Source organism: Lissotriton helveticus, chromosome 5_1 (assembly GCF_964261635.1).
Source record: "Lissotriton helveticus chromosome 5_1, aLisHel1.1, whole genome shotgun sequence".
Lineage (NCBI taxonomy): Eukaryota > Metazoa > Chordata > Amphibia > Caudata > Salamandridae > Lissotriton > Lissotriton helveticus.
In genome coordinates this window covers 1,586,485,311-1,586,506,936 of record NC_136065.1, presented here as the reverse complement: position 1 = coordinate 1,586,506,936, position 21,626 = coordinate 1,586,485,311, and the positions used below count along the sequence as shown (strand labels likewise).

At 46.3% G+C, this 21,626-nt stretch overlaps 1 protein-coding gene across 1 annotated transcript in view; it reads right to left on the bottom strand.

The window, feature by feature from the left end:
* Positions 1-1,126: 1,126 nt before the first annotated feature.
* Positions 1,127-21,626, bottom strand: part of SYPL2 (synaptophysin like 2) — a 91,433-nt gene continuing 70,933 nt past the window's right edge. Inside the window, exons 5-6 of the mRNA XM_078644758.1 lie at positions 18,968-19,159; positions 1,127-3,781 (exon numbers count right to left, since the gene is read on the bottom strand). Coding sequence (XP_078500884.1) covers positions 3,650-3,781; positions 18,968-19,159 — 324 coding nt within the window. The 3' untranslated portion in view covers positions 1,127-3,649. The remainder of the gene's footprint in view (positions 3,782-18,967; positions 19,160-21,626) is intronic.

The window sequence follows — 21,626 nt, the reverse complement described above, 5'->3', positions numbered from 1 at the left end:
GTGGTGATTTGTCCTGTATGCAAAGAAGGGGAAAAGAGACTTAAAGTGGGTTATAAATCTGATGATGCTCATATTACCAATCCAGGCTTATCCTGGCACACTATTTGTTTAGATTTCATCGGTCTTATGGGTGAATTACATGAGTCTGATAGGTTTGGTATTGTTGTGGTGGATCTTTGCTCTAAATGGCTTGTGGTTCATTTTTCCAATGACATCATCACTGAGACTACCATAAAGTTTTTCAGCAAATTGTTCAGAGACAAGGGTATACCCTCTGTTCTCATTACAGACAATGGCACACAGTTAGTCTCTAATGACATGCAAACTTTCTTAAAAAAGTGTAGAATCTCTCATCATCGCACTTCTCTCTACAACCCCCAAGGAAATGGTTTGTGTGAGAGAGCCAACAAAGTTGTTAAAGGAATTATTCAAATGGCCTCAGTCAATGGGTGTATTGTACGGAAATTGGTTGATGATATGCGGGAAATCTCCCTTTGAGTTGATGAGGGGCAGGTCCCCAGGAACAAAATTGTTTCTTTTTTGGATGAAACAGTTAGTTTCTCTAGATGATGTTAAATTTGCACCACCCAAACCCATTATTAGTACAGAAGTGGGGACATGCATGTTTGTGTGCTTCTAAACGCAGCACTGCATGTTCCCTTCACAAAATATTGTAGACATTGTCACGTTATGAAATGGTGTTCCTTTACATTCATGAAAGAAACATTAATTGTTTCTGAATACTATTTGCTAAATGTGTATTGATGCCTCTCTTAAGAAGCATCTCTGAAGCACCAGTATGCATTTTATATCAATGGGTTATGTATTTAAATGCCGTGCAAGCAAGATATAAAATTATACAGGCTGTACCGCACAATATGCCCTTAATTGTACAGCCTGTTGAAGTTTTTTTCTTTTACTTGCTGCATAATTCTGTCACCGCTGCCTCATACTGTTTAGATGCATTACCACACAATTCCAGTGAATCAGTAGCTATTGAAGGAGCAAACAGAGGAGGGATAGTCCATCGCACGCACTGTCCGTAGTGCTCAAAGTGGAACCTTTGGCCTAACATCTGGGTGTTCTGCATTGAATAAGACAGCCGCAAAAATAAAGCACAAACATGTTTCATTTTTTTTAATTTTATTAATATTTTATAATGTATATTTGTTGTTTGAAAACTAAAAATTGAATCAACATACGTGTTGCTGAGGATGCCATTTGTTTGATCCCTTCAGCCCCTTTTTACACGGTCAGGACATGCCCCCATCGCCCAGCATCCTCACACACACCTTCCTCATACTTCGCTCTTCGATCCTGAGAAGTGAGAACCCACAACAATGTGGTCACTCTGCACTATGGGACAAAGTGTAAAATATTATGTCCTGACCAAAACACTTATAGGAGAGAGGTGCGGGATGTCTGATTTCAGATGGGAAAACATGCCTTAGTACTGGAAACAGCCATGAAGGAGTTCTGTGCACACTGGCCACCTTAATAATGGAGGGCATGCTGTAATGGAGGGAAGTCTACACTGCCTCTTTTAGTATATACCTCTGTCACAGGAAGGAAAGGGATATATACTGTAAGTGCATTAAAATACACAGGAGGGTGAGAACAGTACACCTTGCCCTCTTTATTACATAGCTGTGATTTGTATACCACCCTCACCTTGGTGTGGTTATGCCAGTGTGCACTGCATTTTCCCATGGACTCCCAGGGAACCCAGGAGGTGTTTGGAGTGATCAGATGCTCTGCAGATTCAAGGCCATCCACACCTGTAAACTCACGGTTTGGACATCAAGTATTCTTTTAGCATAAAGGCCTAATTTGTTGTTAGGTTCAATTTCCTTCATTCAACTCTGGATTTGGCTTTTCCTCCAGAAATGAGCAGATTTTCCATTACCGCCCAACTCTAAATCAAGCCTGTACAGCCATCGAGCTTAGAAGCTCCGAAGTGTATAGTGTGGTGAAGTGCTGGAGTCTGCCTGCCCCTTGATTCCTCATAACCTGAGAGAGGGAGGCTGGAGGTTGAGGAAACCGAGAAGGGATCAGGCTTTAGTTCCCACCTGTTCAGCACACGGACCCCAATCTGTCCTTGAAGAAGGTGATTCTGAACCTACCGGTTATATAGAACATCCCCCTGCCAAGGAGCTGCCATGCCATCCCTCTGTTCACTCATGGCAAGGAGAGTGTGACTTGCTGTTATGGTACAAATTCACGAGCATGAGATGTCATACCATAGGACCAACCCCAGGAACCAATATGAAAGTCTACAGATATTCACGATGAAAAGAACAGCTTTTTTATATTAAACCATGTAAATCAGACTGACGACAGTCCATCAACTGGAAACAATGACACAATCTGATAGCTGTTGGTTGTGTTCACTGTTATGGTACATGGGTGTGATGAGCGACAAGATGTACTCCTTCTTGAAAACAATTGAAATATTTAAATCATAGCAAAAATACATTTTGTTCTTTTAAAACACTTTGAGGCAAGCATTGCTCTCCTTAATAACAGTGCTCCCCCCACCCACATCTGGGACAGGGCTCCAAATAAGGGCTTGCACTGGCGCTAACAATAGGGAGTAACATGGGTTGTGATTGATTATAAAAAATTAAAATTAAGACTAGCTTATTTTTGTTGTGATGCACATTTTGCGGCTTTTCATGTGAATGCATTTAACAAAGGTCTTTATTACTTAAAATTCTCTGTTACGTTAATGTGACTAAGTTCTGCCTTCTGGTGTAGTCGGGGCGGTCTTGATGCTGATATGAGGGAAATCAACAAAAAATACATAATTGTTATTCACTATCTTAGTTTAGCGATGAAGATATGAGTGTATAGGCCAAATTCCAGGAGTAAATCAGGGCGATGCAGCCCTTATCTGGAGATCTGACTCTACAGGTAATTACATCTTCTTCTGTCCTGCCAGTCCATCTCTGTCCTCACATTGTCACTCTTCGTATTACCTCCCGGGCCAGTCATACTGTGATGACAGCATAAGAAATTCTGATCGCTGGGCATTGGCCATGCTATTGAGAGCTCCAGCATTGGACAACTTCGACTGGACACTAGGTGTAGTTTGGGAGAGTCATCTCAATGTGGGGCAGGTGCTTCGGAACAGGGGCAAGTGCCCCGGGGTGCTGACAGGAGCCACGGAAGAGGAACACGTATTTCAGTATGGACGCTAACCCCAGTATGGAACAGTACCCCTGGTATAGTTCATCAACCCTAGTGTGGAGCAGGAGCCACGTGCAGGACAGCAGCCTCTGTATGGGTCAGGCAACATTAGCAATTGAAGCATCAAGGCAGAGAACAAAGGTGTGGAGAATGAAACACAATGCAGTTTTAGTAGCAGTAAACCCGGTATTTGAATGATCCATGATGAGGAAATGGGTGTGCCAAACATTTCCATCCCATGATACTCGAGCAGGTCATGGTGGCAACAAGGCCTGGTTGTTTATCATATATGGACAATGGATATTAGACCAGGGCTTGGAACTCTCTAGTAGTCAGTCTTAACGTGGCATGCCACAATGCTGATGCTTCTCTCCTGGGATGTACTTGAGGGTGTAGTGGGTGCTCAGGGATGGGCAGGGAAAGGAGAAGGTGCAGTCCAGTCTAGGGTAACATACAATTCTCATTGCCTCTCCTCCTCTTCTCCACGCTCCAACGCATTCTCAGCATTTGGGGGCTGCTTGTGCCAAGCAGTCTCTTTGTAGATGAACCATAGGTTTCCAGCCCAGAGTAGGAAATTCAGGAACCCAAATAACTGTAAAAAAAACAAAGAGTGACTCTAGACAGCAATCTACAGTAAACAGGTTTCTGAGCATAAGCAGTATTTGTAGTAAGAGCCAGGAGTCAAACTTCTCAGGAGTTCTTTTATTTGTAATTGTCTTTGTTCGACCAAGAAACCTAGAATAGTGTCAGTTAATAATTAATTCCAGGCTGTGGTTGTGTGGATGACAGTCAGGCTGAGAAAGAAAAAACAACCAAAAAAGTCAGTGATGGCTATAGTCCATCACACTGGTTGGTAGTTATTTCAAAGTTCACAACTGTGGTGCTCTTACTCCTGAGGTCCCACCACCTACGAACCTCATACAAACCCACAGCTACATATAAGAAGCTCATTCAATAGTTAATCAAAGGCACAACTCAATTAATAACATCCATGTAGATACTACTGTAGTCAGAGCCCAAAAGCTAGTCCTTTCATGTAGTCCATTGATTCAAGGAGACTGATATATGGTGCGGAAATGTAAGAGTGTCACATAAAAGGCATACTATATTACAGGTGAAAGACTACTACCAAAATGTAAATTAGGTGAGCCCCTAACAAGATTTTTTCCTCAAGCCGATAAAGTCAATTATATTTAAACATCGGTTTTATTGAATTTAACCAAAGTTTTATCCCTGCTTTTAAACATTTGACTAGAGCCAAGAGAAACCTGTTTCTGAAGGAATGCATGTTCAAATGGAGTGATGAATATTAGTGAGGGTTGATAATATAACAGGTAACCTTAAAATGCTGCAAAACTGATAGTGCTCAGTGCCTGTTATGTGTTTTTTTTATCTTAGGGAGGGCATCAATTGTAGATATTTATTTATGAAACAGACAATCCTAAATATATGTTAAGACATATTGGCGGGCATTTTCCATCAGGGTAAAAATAAACGGATCCCTCTTCCTCACCCTACAGAGGTCTGGCTTGGCCATACCAATTATAAAAAAGGTAGTTGCCCAACTAACACGAGTACAATTTTGCACTGAATATGTCGCAGCCAAAGAGTATTATTTGGTGGACTGGTTGTCCAGGGTGATGATGGTGCCAGATGATGAAGAGTTGAAATAAAAGCTTGAGAATGATAGGAAATGTATGGAGATAAAATGTATCTGATAAGATTTGCGGGAAGTGGCGAGACAAGATGGCCGCTCATTAGCATTCCTCTGGAGGCACAGAGGAACCTTTTGCCTGGAGGAATGCTTATTTAGAGTATGTAAATGTAAATTGTAAATTGATACTTGTATAGCGCGCTACTCACCCACAAGGGTCTCAAGGCGCTTGTACGAATACCGCTGTGGAACCCATCCTGGCTTTCCCTGTGAGATGTCCACTCCTGGGCGCCCCCAAGGTGGAGGCCAGGCATCCTTAGCGTTGTGGGGGCCGTTGTGGAGATTAAGCATGCTATTGCCCAGAGTTGCAGAGTGGGACTCCATGATTGGAATAGGCACCGAGACGAGAATTATCAGGTCCGTGGAATTTTTGAGCCCAAGACCCGCCGAGGCGGGTAATTGAACCCTGGTCCCGGGCTAGACCTCTGCATCAGGGTCTGCCGCTCTAACCATTGAGCCACACTTCTCCAACTCAGACATGCTGGATTGAGTTGGAAGCTCCTGGGAGCTGCGGGGTAAGTTTTTACACCCTTAAACGGTCTGTTTGTTATTTTGAAGTTCGTTCTCCGCCGCTCCCGTAACACTCCAGAGTATGGATGTTATTTTACAAGCTTTTGGCTCGTTTTTCCCTAAGGAATCAACACGTCTACATTCTGACCTGCCTTCATGGGTCCATATGTGGCATGTCACTCTTCTAAACTGAAGAAATCTTCATTGAGTTTAATTTCCCTCTAATATAACATGCTCATTATTCAGTGGGCAGGCTTGGTCTGTCATGGAGATTTTATAAAGGCACATTGGTTGATATTTGATTATCTGCATATTCCTAGCCATTCCTGTGACTCTACATAAGATTTTTAAATTACATTTTTTTATATAGTGGGCCATTTATTCCAACTGCACACCTTGGCTTTTACTTCTTTTGTGTTGTCTTCATGGTTGTTAGGAAGGCTACATAAGCCATTTCAATTCAACTCCAAATATGGAGTTTGCACATTCATCTAAATCACAGGCTTATATCACCTCTAACACTAATGGTCACAAAGAGTCTGGTGGTAACGTTAATAAAAGGGTTAAAAAGATCCTTCTTCTCTGAACAAATCACCATTGCCTTTGACACTGGAAGATATTATGGATGAAATGAGAAATATGAGACCATTTATGGCAGATACCAATGCAGCGCTTCAGAGACTTGAGAAAACATGGTCTTGTCTTGACTCTAGACTTATAGAGGTTGAACAGAGAGTTACTGATGCTCACGATGTGGTAGCTAAAGGTGATATATTATCTAAAGAGGTAATTTAGTTAAAGAACTTAACGGAGGACCTTGAAAACCGTAACAGGTGCAATAATTTACGAGTATATGGCATACCAGGTTCTGAAGGCCCGACATGATCAATTTTTTTAAGCTTCATATTCCTAAAATGGTCGGCTTACAAAAATCTGTTGATCTCAATATTCAGAAGGCACGTAAGATTGTTCCTTCTCAAGCCTCGACCTCGAATAGACCATGAGGGATCATTGCTTTTTTACTTCACTACTCTGATCAAATGATGGTTGTTAAAGCGGCTAAACAACGTAAACAAATGCTTTGGTCCTGTCAAAAGATTTTCTCAAGTCAGGATGTCTCCAGGGCTACTGCTAATAATCAGAAGGAATTTCTGGATCTCAGAGCAATGCTTCGATCCATGAATGCTCGTTATGGCCTTAATCATCCTTGTTTCTTCAAGGTTACATACAAAGACAAGTCAACAACTTTTGAAAACCCTGTGGAGCTTAAGGAAATCATACACACTCATATTCCAAAGAAACTGGAAGGGGTAATTTTCCTAATCTTAGGCTGTACTCTTCTTCTTTCACACTGAAACACATTTGGACTTCCTTTCAGTGAATTCACATGAAATGTTGACAATTTGGGGTCAATTGGAACAGGCTCAATTCACACTATTTTCCTCTTTGGGTGTAGTTCACATTTCCCAACCCCCAAAGGTTTTTTCTCTCCTAAACTTGTTAATTATACAGCCATTGTTAGATCTTTAATTACTTCTTCTAATTCCCATTTTGAAATTATATCACAAACTCCCATTTGGAACAATAAGCACATACAACTAAATAATAGAGTTCTCTCAAGGAAAGAGTGGATTATTAAAGGAATTATAACCACAGGTCATATACTCTATTAGATTTTTCTAAAATTGAGCAACAATATAGCAAATCCACTTATAATGCCAGCCATTATCGACACCTCAAGACAACTCTACTTCTATTTCATTCCCAAAACCCTACTTCTGTTTCACATAGACACACCTTCCCTCTTTTACATTGAATTTCTCCTCACAAATGAAAGCTTCTGGCATATATAAGATTTTGATTGGTTCTTCTGATTTAAGAAGAAAACCAAACATTCAGCTAATGTTGGAAACGAATCTCCATCAAGAGTTTTCTTTCTAAACCTGGAATTCCATGTGCGATAAGATCCACACTTCTTCTCATTCAGCAAGCATAGCTCAAACACTATATTATTTCTATAATAGATTATTTTAACCCCTATGAGCCTCCACAAATTCGAGGTCTCTAACAATGCTAAGTATTGGTCTTTTCCTTATGTTAAAAGTGACTTCCTACATATGTTTTTTGAATGTCCAAAGTCTCTAACAATGCTAAGTATTGGTCTTGTCCTTATGATAAAAGTGACTTCCTACATATGTTTTTTGAATGTCCTTTGGTAAAAAAAGCTTTGGTTACTGATATGGGATAACTTGAACAAACTTTTGTCCACGAACATTCCTTTTGATATTCTGCATATTTTTTTAGGAGGTTCCTCTCCCTTATGGTGTTCTCAATGTATGGTTGCTAAGTTTATTAATTTGGTAATTGCTATTGCTTTACACATAATCACAACAAATTGGAAAGATTTTTTCTTCTCTTCCCCTCTTTTCCTTTCCCCCTTCTTCTCTTCTCCTGCTGCTCTTTTCTTTCTTCCTTTCTCAAAATGGTTAAAATAATATGGATTGGGGGGGCGTGGCTAGCAGCCAACATGGCGACAGCTTAGTTTGAGAGCTCCTTCGGGCACTGCGAAATAATCATTAATCCGGCACATAAATCCGGGTCAGCAACCACCTGAAGCGGCGGCGGTCGGGTCCGGGGTCGGAGCGGATCCACCAGGTGAAATTCTGGAGGCCGCCGAGGTCCGGAACCCGCCGGACCAAATCCTGACGTGAGAGACCTGTTGCCGGAGGAGAAGCACCGGCCTTGCGTGCCCCACGAGCCCCGGCGGAAGTGGGACCGGACCGGCTTGAGGACGGGGACGCTGCCCGGAGACCCGCTGGGGACTCGCACTCAGCGAAAACTGCCACCGGAGCAGCGGAGGTGCCATCTGCCCAGTACCGGGGTACAGTAAACCCCACTCCGCCTGCTGGTGTTGGCGTGGGGCGGCGGCGGGGAAAAGAAATCCACGGGGGTGAAGGAGAGCCGAGAGGGCCACGAGACACGGAGAGGCGGTGAGCCCCCCCCCCCCCCTCCGGCCACATTGTGCGGGACGTCTGCGGGACCCGGCAGGAGAGCCTCACCTGACTTAGCCTCCCGTGCATCTGCTTGTGCGGGCGGGCGGTGAGCCGACAGCAAAGGAGTCTGGTGCCCCCGGGGGACGGCTCATAAACCCATTGTACCGCGTATGACAGCGGTGCATACAAACAGCGCCCAACGACCCTGGCACACTGGCAGATGGACTGGCGGTCCTGACCCGCTCCTGATACTGCGGCCTCACAGTGGGGGGCACCCTGCTGGGCCCTTGCCCTCCTTTCTAACCGCGACGCTCTATTCGCGCGTTGAGGAGCCTGAGTGTATCTAGTGTGGTGCTCGGCCTGGCTGCGTGCGGCCTGGGCCCTTGCCGGCTCTACCAACGTGCCACCCACTGTGGTGTTTGCGATTACCACCCTCCTGTACACGGCACGACCTCTGCCTGCCAGCAACGCGGTATTCTGCCCACCGGACATAGTGGATGAGGACAGCAAAGCCTTTCAGACAGCAAGAACACTCGGACGCACGGATGCCCGCCGGTGATATCCTGCACTAAAGTGCTTGCGCTGAGGGGACTGGAATATATTGTCGGACTGCACCCCCGCCGGCGGCCCCCTGACGTACATATCGGGAGGAGAGACGCTACCCTTCAGTGATCCGCAGCGGGCGAGGAGGAGGACCCGAAATCCTCGAGTCTCAACGCCATGGCGGGCAAGGGCACCAGGAGTGGGTCTACTACGCAGGTCAGACTGGAAAAATTTGCTTACAGCCAACACGGGCAGGCTCAGCACGGTGGGCGCAACTCCACGGGGGCCACCCCGGCGACGGAAGGGTCCGCGAAAATAACGTTGGAGGACATTATGAACACCCTTACGGAGGTCAAGGCAACTGTGGGCTCCATTTCCTCTGAAGTCACGCTCCTACGTGCAGACTTTCACAAAATGGCTGAAAGAGTGTCCCAGGTGGAGGTAGTCACGAAATCACTGATAGAAGACACGTCCGAACTTCAGATTGCCATGGAACGCATGGACAAAGTCACCAAACTCCTGCAAGACAAGTTGGACGACCAAGAAGGGCGTTCACGAAGAAATAACGTGCGTATCCTTGGTCTTCCGGAATCAGAAGGGAAGGGGGCCATGGACCTCTACGTCGAAGACCTCATCAAGAACAAGCTGAAACCTAAAGGACTATCCCACTTTTTTTCGGTGGAAAGAGCACACAGGGTTCCGGGCGGGCCCCCTAAGCAGGGGGCGACGCCGAGGCCTGTGTTGGCGAGACTCTTCAATTTTAGAGACAGGGATGCGGTCCTGCAAGCAGCGAGGGTCTCCCCGCCTGTTAAGATTCAGAATGCGACATTATCCTTCTTTCCGGACTACACGGCGGAGGTGGCCAGACGCCGCAAATCGTTCACGGAGGTGAAGAAAGCACTGCGGGACAGAGAATTGCCGTATTCCATGCTGTTCCCCGCCAAGCTACGGGTAGTGGCTGATGGAAAGACGTGGTTCTTCGATAAGCCGGAGACTGCTCACGACTGGCTGGAGGGCTGGCGACAGGTGGGACAGCGTCATCGTCCACGCAAAGATCGGACTAATCGTCGGAGCGTCACGCCATTGGAAGACAAGACCGACCCCCCGCCTCACCGCGAGGACACGGCAGCAACGGAGTCCGACTCGACACAAGATCCGCTGACCCAGGGCGACCAACACTGATCTGGAGATTGTCTGTGCAGGAGATGGCCTGGGGATGCCGCGTAGGGCCTTGGACTTACTGCCGCTGAGTAAGGTGGACACACTTAGTGCCTGAGGGGGCCTCACCAACCCCACGAGCAAGTAAGATAGTTGGGGAAGGACTAAAGCACTCTGCGAAGTTGGGGATACGGGCGGGTTTCGGTCCGTGGAGCAGGGGAGCAGGGAGGGGGGATGGGGTTAATGTTTTACTGTTTACATTTTTGATATTGTTCATCACTCACCTCGCACATTCTGATACCACCCTAGGCCATGGCATGCTCCTCGTTCTCATCACGCTGGTCACCGACACATTGCTAACAACAATCTCGCAACGATCTCATGGCTAACTTACTTCAGACTCCACCCGCTGGGAATGCCACGGTAACGGTGGGAGTGCCCCCTCTGCGCATGCTCACATGGAGCGTCAGGGGGTTGGGTGACAAAATAAAGAGGGGCCTGGTACTGCAGGCTATTAAGCGGCGGAGCCCAGATGTGGTTCTGCTCCAGGAAACGCACCTAACGGGGGCGACATGCAAAGCGCTTGATCGGCGCGGATACAAGATGGCGACACATGCAGATTTTACTTCAGGATCCAGGGGAACGGGGATACTACTGAAAAAGTAATCACCCTTTATACTCACACACCATGCGACAGACGACCGGGGATGCTTCGCAGCGATACATGGCCAATGGGAGGGTAGACCGCTTAATGTGGTATCAGTATACATTCCCCCGGCACTACACTCCGTGACATTGCCTGCACTGGGTAAATTCCTGCTGGACCTCCCTGAGGGTGACACGATCATTGGGGGGGATCTGAATGCCGTCGTAGACCCTGCGTTAGACGCCTTTCCCACTAGGACCCGCTCAAGGGGACTTTCACCTCTTCCTGAGTTTTTAGATGCATTGGGCATTGTGGATGTATGGCGACATTTACACCCCACAGCGACTCAGTACACCTTTTACTCCGCAGTCCACAATAGCCTATCTCGCATTGACTACTTCCTGTTCCTGGGGGGGGGGTTGGGCACGGTTGACACGATCGAAATTTTACCCAGGGGCGTATCTGACCACTCACCAGTCACGCTCACCCTTACTACTGGAGAACAGAAATGCGCAAGGCTCTACCCCATTTATCCGAATTATCTGAAGGTCCCTAAATTGAGACGGAAATTGAAATTAGCGACGACACAATACTTTGCGGAGAATAGTGGCTCGGTGACCTCCCCGTCGATTCTATGGGAGGCCTACAAGGCCGTCCTGCGAGGGGCAGCGATAGCAGCCATTACGGGACACAAGCGTGATTCCCGGAAGGAGCTCCCAGAGCTGGAATTGGCACTCCACGTTGCCAACACGGCGCACATGGCGAACCCTTCCCCGGAGGCGACACACGCGTTAAAGTTGCGGCAACAGCAGTACCAGACCCACCTGAGAACGACCGAACAGGGCTACTTAGCGAACACTAAACATAGAATTTATGAAGTAGGCGACAAGGCAGGGAAGATGCTGGCATGGTTAGATAGGAGGGAGGGAGGCGCGAGAGGTATTCAGAGACTCATTAATACTGACGGCCAGGTACTAACACACCCAGAGGACATAGTGCAGGCTTTGGCACGTCACTTTCACACCATATACACACCAGAGCATGTTGTCACTGCTCAAATGGCGGCGGCGGCGCTGGTGGACATTCCCCTCCCCGGCATACCGCCAGAGGCTGCACAGGAGTTAAAGGCAGACCCTTCAGAAGAGGAAATCCAATTGGCGATACATTCACTACAATCAGGCAAGGCACTGGGTCCTAACGGGCTTCCGGTGGAATGGTATAAATCGATGGCCTCAGAACTTAGTGGTCCCCTGCTGGCCATGTATCTGGACAGTAGGGAACGGGCCGAACTGCCACTGGATCAACGCACGGCCACGATCGTAGCTATACCTAAACCAGGTAAACCCCCGGAAGACTGTGCCTCATATCGCCCGATCTCATTATTAAATGTGGAAGCCAAAATACTGGCTAAACTTCTGGCCACCCGCCTGATGCCACACCTGAGTGCCCTGATCCATCCCGACCAATCAGGCTTTCTACCCCATAGGAGCACGGCACTGAACCTCAGGAGAGTTCATGGGGTAATGGCGAGATCACACCTTCTCACTGAGAGGGCAGTGATCCTTTCCCTAGATGCGAAAATGGCTTTTGACCTAGTGGAATGGGAGTACCTCTTCGAGGTGCTCGCACGTATGGGCTTTGGGTCAAAATTTATCGCCTGGATACGTCTACTTTATACTACCCCAGTGGCGCAAGTGGTGTCTAATGGTCACGTCTCGCCGGCGTTCCCGTTGAGCAGAGGTACCAGGCAGGGGTGCCCTTTGTCACCCCTGCTTTTCGCATTGGTACTCGAGCCTTTAGCTCTCCTGCTCAGACACACACCCTTGTTTCGAGGCATTCAATGGGAGGAGGGGTGGGAAGACAAGGTCTCCCTATATGCCGACGATATGCTCATTTACATGGTCGACCCTGATAACGGCATCCCAGCCCTTCTGGACATTTGCAACACACATGGGGCGACTTCGGGCTATACCCTTAATTGGTCGAAATCAGTGATCTACCTCTTGAAGGGACCGGCGCCGAGACTGCCGGTCGATTGCCCTTTAGCAGAACCGGCGACCTCCTTCAGGTACCTGGGCATTGTCATTGTACATTCTGAAACAGATTTCTTCGCTAGCAACCTAAAACCGCCTCTGGACCGCCTGCGAGCTGATGTTAAGCACTGGGCAACCCTGCCCCTCACCCTCTTGGGACGCGCAGCCTTATTCAAGATGATGGCACTCCCCAGATTTCTGTATGTACTGGAAAACACCCCGCATCTTGTCCCTCCGCGATACTTCACACAGATCGCGGCATTGGTCTCCGCTCTCCTCTGGAGCAATGGTACGGCGCGAATAGCCTACGACAAATTGGTAAAAAGTTGGTATGAGGGGGGAATCGCACTTCCCAACATTCAGGTGTATTACTGGGCGGCTCAGCTTAAAATAATTAACCAGTGGGTTCACGCCCCGAGAAACGACCCAGCGTACAGGGCTGATTGGGCACAATTAGGAGCAGACTCCATGTTGTCGGTACTGTATAATAAACCAAGGCTTAAACATCTGCACGGCCCGACACGACACACAGCAGCCCTCTGGCATACAGCACAGGCACGACTGGGCTGGACAGGCAGAATTACCAAAATGACGCCACTGTGGGACACGAAGTCATTGGGGAACCTTAGAACATGCAAGGGATTCACACAGTGGGACCTCATAGGTATCTCCACGGTGGGGGACCTTTGGGACAATGACACAGTGATACCATTCTCGCAACTTCAACAGCAATATGATCTCAGACCCACTGAAACGTTTCGCTATGTCCAAATTAGACACGCACTGCTACAAGCGGTCCCGCAGGGCACTGCACTGCCAGACTCCTCGCCACTTGAGGACAGGCTATTAACAGAATATATGCAGCAGAGCGCCACGTCCCTCACCTACAAAAAGCTAATCAACAACTTAAAAGACCCCACGACAAAACTTAAGGAACGCTGGGAGGGTGAGATAGGTATGATGGATGAATCGGAGTGGAATGAGGCCTTGGCTTCTCCAAGGGAAATAGGCATTTCGGCCAAATTTAGACTGGTGCAACTAAAAATCTTGCATCGCATCTACTACACCAGGACACTACTCCACAAAATACACAGAGCGCCCACTCCCTTTTGCTTGAGGGGTTGCGGGGAGGAGGGAACACTGTTCCACACACTCTGGGACTGCCCGAAAATACGGGGATACTGGACACGGGTAATGCGCACCATATCCCAGACACTTCGGGTTTCCACTGTGCCAGACCCGCGTAAGTGCCTTCTAAACATTTGGGACCCCAATGACCTGAACAGATATGGCATCATCTGGGCCACACTTGCCATGACAGTAGCGAAACGTGATATTGCACAGAAGTGGGGGGCTCCGGACGTGCCCACAGTGGAAGGTTGGGCTGAACACATGGACGTCCTAATGGTCACGGAAAGAGCTGTGTATGTCCTTCGAGCAGCCCCCAGGAAATGGAACAAGGTGTGGACAGACTGGAATGTTTACAGGGGGGAAATCTGTGAGCCCTTGCCGGAGGATGATGACCTAGATTCTGAGGAGGAGGGGGAGTGATAGATGAGACTAGAGATTTATGCTTTTCAGTACTAATTGTACCGGCGTGATGGGAGGATGGCACTGAGTTCAGACACAAGGGCAAAGAAGCGTGATTGGCTGAGGAGAAGTATGCGACCTAATTAGAAGTGATGAAACTAAGTTGGGATATGGGGGGGGATATGTTTCTTGAAAGTTACTAGACAATTTCATAGGTTGGGCATCGTGACACTGCTACGTGACAAGTTAAGCACTATTGGTAATATATATTGATGTACGGAACTCCATCGGCGAGGATTGGGCAGACAGATTAAGATTGTGTTGTAACGAGATTGCTACCGCCAATGGTTCCAGGTTGATGTTATGCAAACGTAAATGTGACAAATGTATGCATCATTCTCACTGATTGCACCACCTTTATGTTAATAAAAGATTTATAAAAAAAAAATAATATGGATTAGTAGTGAGTTTATATCTTTTAATTCAAGTTTTTGGTTCCTAGTTCACTAGATTTGCTTTACTTATTTTGGCTGTTTTTTTTATTTTTATTTTATAGAAATGTGAAGTTTTTTCATACTACGTTATTTAATATGTATGCTTGGATTAATTTGATTGTGTACTTTAATCTTCTGTAATTACTTTTCGGATCGTCCGTAATAAAGCATTTCTAAACTTTAAAAAAATATATATGATTGAAACCAGGCTGTGTATGTGGTATGTTGGTATGTTAACATGTAGTCAAGGACGAGCCGTGCATGGGCTATTTGGGGCTTAATGAATGGTGACAAAGTGGCACAACCCCACTTTACAGAGGCCAACTTTGCTTGATGTTGCCCATGAGGGGCACAAGGGTTTTAATATTACAAAAATGAACTGAGAGGTTTGTCCTGGTGGGTGAAGTGAGACTCAGGCTTCGAGGTTAAAATGGAAGAGAGTATTTTATGTGGAAGGATTGAGAAAGTGAAAAAGACATTCGCTCAGTCTTTAGACAAACTCAGATGTGAGCTGAATCATGGACATAATGGGTCCTATTCAGATCTGTAGGGGTTGACCTTATAAGTTAAGTGGTCATTAATTCCGTTCTAGGTGCCCAGGCATTAAATATGCTGGACAAGTGACCAATGTGATTACAATTGTATAGAGGGTAATTAGAAGGGGGGTGTTCCTGCAGAGACTGTGATGTACAATGTGGTTTGAGTACCATCGGCAGTGATTAGAGGTCTTCTGAGTCCACTCTTATCCCAGTACAATAAGACTCCGGTAGTTTCTTTGAGACCTTTGATGCCACTACACTGTGCCAAATTTCTCTATCAAAGGAACCAGGTGTCTAGAGAATCCAAATACCCAATTTTCTATTACAGCCTTTACATTGTCATTTTTAAGCACCCATTGAGCACAAGGGGGTAACCTGGCTCCTCAATGATGAGACGATGCGCTGTTGCAGGAATGAATCTCTTTATTTGTAATACCCTCCACCTTCTACACATGGCATGAGTGAGGAGCTGCCCCCCCCACTGTTTTGCCTCATTCTCAACACCCCTCGTTCCGCCCCTGCCTCCCCTTTCCTGTCACTCTACGAAGTTCCTGTTGGTCAGCAGCTAGACTGCTGGCCTGAATTGTGTTCGGCTCATTATGGCCGACACTACACCAATAAATACTTGCAAACAGGGCCGGACTGGCCATAGCGGGCACCGGGCATTTCCCCGGTGGGCCGCTAGGGTTGAGGGACGGTTTTGGGCCCCTGGGAGCCGATTTTGTTACAGGGCAGTTTTTGCAGCATAGCTGCAATATCAGCAGTGTAACAAAATCGTCAGAAACCGACCCTGGTAAACAGCTCAGCCGCACCCCCAAACCCCTGGGGGACTGGGCAAGCACTTTGCCAGGGCCGGTTTTGGGTCCCAGTCTGGCCCTGCCTGCAAATCACAGGATGATGCCCCTATCTGTTCTCCAACTGAGGATTTTGTTCATTCCCAGGAAGATCTGCTGAATGGTCTACAACAGTGTTTCCCAAACTGTGGTCCGCGGACCCCCAGGGGTCCGTGACACATTCCCAGGGGGTCCGTAGGCAACAGTTTTAAAAGCACAGAAATATTTCTTGTATAATTAGCAGCTTTCCAGCAACAATAAAAGTGTCAAGAGAATGCCAGTGATTAATGTACCTGCTGGAGAGCGAGGAGAGTTTTGTTCAGTGGCAGCTTTTATTTACCTAATGTAGCAAAGAGGGTTAATGTGCCTACTGCAAAGAACATGTAACATGCATCTTAAAAAGCAGCATTTTATGTGCCTAGGTTCGTGGTTACTGCTTTTGTCACAGAGATTCTTTTGTTACTGTGCACTTCATAAGTGACAATCGTAATCTAGCAGAGGGACCTATAAACTGTCATCAAAGAGCTGCTTGCAAACTGCATGGTACCAGTTAGTAACTTATATTTTGTCCCAGTTATTCATCATCCTGATGCTGCTAAAAATATATATTTGGGTGGAAATACATTTTTAATGTTAAAGTCAATGCTAGCCACTGTGTTATGCTCTGAATCCTGAGTTTGTGCTTTTCCAGACCAAGCACTCTTTAAACATTTTATATACACCCTGATTTACATGTATGATTCAATGTCTCTATATGTGTGTGATGTAAAGTGCTCTGACATCCTACAATGGTATGAGAGATGCTACAAAACAAATGAAATACATGTGACAGAGGGGCTATTACTTCAATATAAAATACTAAGGGCCAGAGGTATGATCTGTTTTTATGTGCGCGAACGGGTCCGCGAACCCGTCCGCGCATGCAAAAACGTATTGGGCCATGTACATAGCCTATTTCGCGAGTCGCAATTTGTTTGCGACTCTCTAAATAGGTTTTCCAACTTGCTATTTGGAATGGGCATTCCCTTCCAAATAGCGAGTATCAAAACCATGTACAAATGTTTTGCGGTCGCAAAACAGTCACAATTACCACCTACTTTAAGTAGATGGTAATGTTATGTTATGTTATGTTATGTTAAGCTGTTTTATAGCGCGCACAATTACTGCCGGAGTATCCTGGCGCGGAAGAAGGAAAAAGGGAAGTATAGCAGCAGAGCCCTGAAGTAACATAACAATTTACACAACTAATCTAAACAAATGGGTTTCTAGTGCTTTCTTAAAAGCCGTGAAGTCCACCGTACTGCGCAAAGAGACTGGGAGCGCATTCCATGCTCGCGCAGCTCTCACTGTCACAGAGTGCCCTCCCAGCCGGATGCGCCGAAAACGCGGTACTTGCAAGAGGTGTTGAGATGCTGAACGCAGATCTCGGTTGGGAGTGTACCGCAGGAATCGTTTCATCAAATAGGCGGGACCGCGCCCATTGATGGCTTTGTGGGTCAAAGTCAAGATTTTGAAGGTAATTCGATGCTGCACCGGAAGCCAATGCAAGCTCTCCAGGTAACTCCTAACGCTGATCCGCATTCGCAAATGGGAAGGGGACCCCAGGGGACCCCTTCCCCTTTGCAAATGCATGCAAAATTATTTTTTACGGTCAGGCAGTGGTCCCAGGGACCTCTGCCTGCCCTTAGAAAATGAAACGAAAACGTTTCATTTTTTTTTTTTTTAAATGCATGGTAAACAGGCTGCATTTTTTTTAAAAACTGCTTTATTTAAAAGCAGTCCGAGACATGGTGGCCTGCAGAGCCCAGCAGGCCACCATGACTGGGAGGGCTGGCTTCCCAATGGGCTTGCAAATTGCGAGAGGCTCATTAATATTAATGAACCTATTTCACGAGTTGCAATTTGTTTGCGACTCTCTAAATAGGTTTTGCAACTTGCTATTTGGAAGGGGCATTCCCTTCCAAATAGCGAGTCTCAAAACCATGTACAAATGTTTTGCGGTCGCAAAACAGTCACAATTACCACCTACTTTAAGTAGATGGTAATGCATTCGCAAATGGGAAGGGGACCCCAGGGGACCCCTTCACCTTTGCAAATGCATGCAAAATTATTTTTTAAGGTCAGGCAGTGGTCCCAGGGACCTCTGCCTGCCCTTAGAAAATGAAACGAAAACGTTTCATTTTTTTTTTTTTTTTTAAATGCATGGTAAACAGGCTGCATTTTTTTTAAACTGCTTTATTTAAAAGCAGTCCGAGACATGGAGGCCTGCAGAGCCCAGCAGGCCACCATCACTGGGAGGGCTGGCATTCCCAATGAGCTTGCAAATTGCGAGAGGCTCATTAATATTAATGAACCTCGCAATTTGCGACCCCATTGGGAATCCCAAACAGTGTTAAACACACTTTTGTACATTTAATTTAGCGCCTCGCAATTTGCCACTCGCAATGTGTCGCCAATTGCGAGGCGCTAAATTAAATGGTCGTACATCTGGCCCCAAAATCCTTAGTACTTTGAGAGTTTATTTTGTGTGCACACGTGTGTATTTTTTTTCGAATTACTGTTTTAATGTTTGAAATTTAACTCATACAAATTGCGTGGGGGTCCCCGGCTTCCAGTGGTGACTCAATGGGGGTCCTCAGGAGTCAAAAGTTTGGGAACCACTGGTCTACAATATCTATGTTGAGGCCCCTTAGTGCGCCTTGCATGAATGATCTCTCTCCTAAGTTATGTGTATCTTCTGCCTTTTCATTCACCCTCTGCCCTCCTCCAATGAGGGAGTTCTTACCACTGAGATGTTCGCAAGGCCCATCGAGGGAACTGTGCCCGCAGTGCACAGGGCTCCCTTGATCTGGCACGGCTGCAGAGCACCAATGAGCGTGGCTGGACGTGTGGCTGTTTTCACATCCATCAAACCTTTTCCCCAGGCAGATGCGGCCACAAGCCACAGAAAGGCAAAACCACCTGTAATAAAAAAGTCCTGAAGAGAAAAAGACACAGAAAACACAATGATCATTATGCACAGTTTCACTGAGATGTCACAGACATTTTTCTACAGACTGGATTTAAAATAAGATAAAGCCATCACTTAGAATTCTTGCCATTAAGCAGCGTTGAAATACACTTATGTTCCTGATTCACGGAACAGATGTGAATGGCGACATGCCTAGCTGCATCAAATCATGTTCATAATTTACCATGTGAGACTTCTCAAGTTTCCATCACACCCATAGGAAATTACACATCTTTTAATCTGGTTGCGTACCAACACAGTACTCAGAAATATAGGTGATTCACACTAGTTTCCCAGCTATAGATATTAAGTGTATGTATTTGAATGAATTGCACACTTCTATAGTTTGTATGGTGGGGAATAGGATTCAATCCTGTATCCCTATCTTGGAAGCATTGAGGTAAAGGCAACTCCTTCCAGTAGCCAAGCTGTCTCACACGATAGCAACTCTAGGCTACTAAAGCATGACTCTGGTAGAGTATGGCTATAGCACCCAAAGGAAAAGCCCAGGGCATAATATGCTCCCATTAAATGCAGTCACAGTGGTTTGTGTGGGTGATATTGCCAAGTGTCAACTCTGTTAGTACCAATCTACATTTTGAAAGAAAGGCAGTGGGAATGAATTTTGAACTTGAAGAGGCTTGGGCAATAAGACAAATGTGTTCCATGTCGGCGTGCAAGCCCAGGACGGCTCCATACACTTGTTTTGCTGAAGCCCATGCTAGGAAATACAGAACGGTGGTTGCCTCTTCTTGTTTCTGATGTGTATAACATGTACACTAATTTATAGCTTTTCAGAATGAATATATGCAATGTAGACAATGCAGTTTCAGCAAAGCTTGTGCATGGACCTTTTCTGAGACTGTGCGTGGGCGCTGAATATGTTTGTGATATCCCCAAATCTTTCTGGAAACAGGATTTGACTACTACAGGCATGTTTTTCTGACCATCGTGATGTAACACTAAACAGAGAAGTGTTCAGTGCAGCATTTGAATGGGTGGGGGGGGGGGCATGATTCTGGAGTCATCCCGACTTTATTGCCACAATCCTGATACCTGAGCTTTCAGAAAGCAGAGATCTTTCCCACACTAAGTGAAGGAGAATAACATCATAGTGATGCCACTTATCCTGCTCAGAGTTCAACTGCAAACCTGTGGAACATGAAGAGAACAGTAAGCCGAATCCAAACATGGCGAGCCTAGCTCCCAAAATGGGAGAAGAAGTTCGTCCTTGGGTTTCAGGGACAATGTGGGTGGTTCAATAGAGCATATGACATACAATGCAATATAATATAATGCAATACAATGGCATTTGTAGATTGCACGACTACTCCTGAGGACGTGTCCCGGTGCTAACAGCTGGTCTGCCCTAGCGAACAAATAGAAACTAAGCAGCAAGCCCGAGTCTAGGCACTAAACATGTGGGTCTTTAAGCCTTTTCTGAAGATTCTTCCTGAGGGAGCAAGTCATAAGATGGATGGAAGCAAATTCCATAGTTTCCAGGCAAAGAGGTGAAGGATCTCCAACCGCGCCTCGCCCAAAGGATTCTTGGGATGTGTAGGAACCTCTGTGAGTTAGACCTGAGGGATCTTTTCTGGTGAGAGGTCCTGAGTCTGCATCTCAGGTTCAGTGGTTTCTTGTTCCCCAAGGCTCTAAAGGGGAAGACTACAGCGTTGAATCTGATGTGTCTGGCTACAGGGAGCCTGTGTAGCTAGCGGAGGTGAGAAGACACTGAGTGACACATTGGGACCTTAAGAATAAGGGAAAAGGCAGCAATTTGGATTATCTGTAGCAGTTGCAGAAGGTAAGCTGGCAATCCCAGATAAAGACTGTTGGAAAAGTCCAATTTGGCTGTAACAAGGGCATGGACAATAATCTTACGGGAGGCACAGGCACCAAAAGTAGCATCCTTCTCAAAGACTTCAATTTGGCAAAGCAGCTGGCCAAGACTACCTTGACTTTGGGTTCAAATGACAGATCGGAGTCAAATTTGATGACCACGTTTCTGACACAGGATGATGGGGAGAGGGTGGCTTGCCACCAGCCAAAGGGATCAGGGATCGTACTTGTGCCAAAAAAGAGAATTTATTTTTTATCGAAATTAAGCTTTAGGCTGGTTTTGCCCATGCAGTCACCCACAGCTTTGAGGCAATCCTTAAAGGACTTATTGGCATCAAGAGGCTCATCCTGAAAAGAGAGCAGGAGCTGTGTGTCATCAGCATATGATACTACATTCAAACCCCAGGATTCCACCAGATTAGCCTGGCGTTCGAGATAGAAATTTAAAGTTTAGGGCCCCGTACTTAAGAGGTTTTGAATCTGAAACAAAGGGAGCCAGAAACACTGCCTGAGATCTATCCTCCAGATACGTACTGAACATGGCCAGTGCATTCCCTTGAATTCCAGTCCTCCCTAGTCGAGTCAGAAGGATGGG